The 1,366-nt window shown below is 49.3% G+C and overlaps 1 protein-coding gene across 1 annotated transcript in view; it reads left to right on the top strand.

Moving 5' to 3' along the window:
• Positions 1-25: 25 nt before the first annotated feature.
• Positions 26-1,366, top strand: part of LACBIDRAFT_336275 (uncharacterized protein) — a gene marked incomplete at both ends in the record, with an annotated part of 2,892 nt that continues 1,551 nt past the window's right edge. Inside the window, 6 exons of the mRNA XM_001891219.1 lie at positions 26-133; positions 182-330; positions 385-776; positions 830-1,009; positions 1,063-1,195; positions 1,255-1,361. Of these exons, the coding sequence (XP_001891254.1) occupies positions 26-133; positions 182-330; positions 385-776; positions 830-1,009; positions 1,063-1,195; positions 1,255-1,361 (1,069 nt within the window). The remainder of the gene's footprint in view (positions 134-181; positions 331-384; positions 777-829; positions 1,010-1,062; positions 1,196-1,254; positions 1,362-1,366) is intronic.

Raw genomic sequence — 1,366 nt, 5'->3', positions numbered from 1 at the left:
CGCGAATTTTCGCTTGAAGAATCTGATGCGCTCGAGCCTCAAGAAGGACCCTGGATTACATACAGGGTTTGCGTACTTCCCTGAAGACGCGCCGTACCAAAAACATATTTTAAAGTATGCCACCCAAAAGGATGTACGTAGTGCTCTCGTTTACTCTGTGCGGGTATTGATTTTATTAAAGATTAGCACCTGCAGTGGCTTCAAGACGTTGGCAAATGCAGAGACACAATTCTCGGCCGGTTTACGCTCAACCGGCGTAGGAATGTGCCTCTGCGCTAGACATGAAATCATTCGCCCTGGGGGCGTGGGAGACCTTCAGAAAGGCGAACGGTATGTACCTCTTGAGTTGAGCCAATATGCCGGAGCTGATTTCCACTGACTTAGGTACTGCAATATGGATTTCGTGTTACTATCTGCCCTCGCTCCGCTCCTCGTCGCTTCGGTTTTCATCTCCTACGACATCGCTTGCCAATTCAAGCTTGGCTTCGAAACACGAATGCCCAAGTTACCGAAGGGTTTACATATTCCGCCGGACGTACAGCTCGACTGGGGCATCCCTAAGTGTCACTGCCCCATGCATAAGGTGCCTTGCCAGGCGCCCCATTCGCTAAATTTCAAGCCTGGTGTGGGCCGCACTGATGGTGAGGGAATTGAACGGAGCTGGGCCGAGATGAACCGTGTCGCGAATAGTACGAAGGAAATGGGTCCCGGGTCACGGCACGACACACTCGATGACCACTTTGAGCACCACAACTTTAGGAAGTATGTTTCGCTCGGTAAGTAATTCATGGAGCTTCGATGATCGATTATATGCTGACTACATTTTCAGGAAGGACCTTACATAGCCGCTTAACTCTTGCGATACCTGAACAAAAACGTCAACAAGCCATTTTCGACGACTTTTGTTCATCGCTCAAGGAGAACGGGCTGGAGGATAAATGGTTGAAGATGGTCTTAGAGTGGGAGAAAGACCCAAAGAAGCCGAATCCGTACATCTCGGTGGTAACCCGTACGTTTTGTCGCCATCTCTTATCAAGTAAATGCTTAACTGAGTGGTTTTAGATGCCTCCCAGACCGAAGTGAAAAAACAGCTTCTTGAGGAAGAAAAGCGCGCGGTGACTGCTGGCGTGCCTCAACTACACGATACCGGGCCTACAGGGTTCATCTCAATGGGCCTGGTTGTTGAAGAATCTCAGTAAGCCGTCTATTCTGCTCCTCATTAAATATATATGCTAATTGTGTACAAACATCTAGGCGGCGGATTATTTGGGATTCTAGGCACTCAGCCGAGCTCACGACAAACCAGGATAATGAACTGCAGCGCCGTCGTCTGCTACTTCTACGCCACGTCAAGCAGTTCCGTAAC

The sequence above is a fragment of the Laccaria bicolor genome, genomic scaffold, assembly GCF_000143565.1.
Source record: "Laccaria bicolor S238N-H82 LACBIscaffold_508 genomic scaffold, whole genome shotgun sequence".
In the NCBI taxonomy this organism is placed as follows: domain Eukaryota; kingdom Fungi; phylum Basidiomycota; class Agaricomycetes; order Agaricales; family Hydnangiaceae; genus Laccaria; species Laccaria bicolor.
Note: the sequence above shows the minus strand (reverse complement) of the source record. Positions and strands in the feature narration are given on the sequence as shown.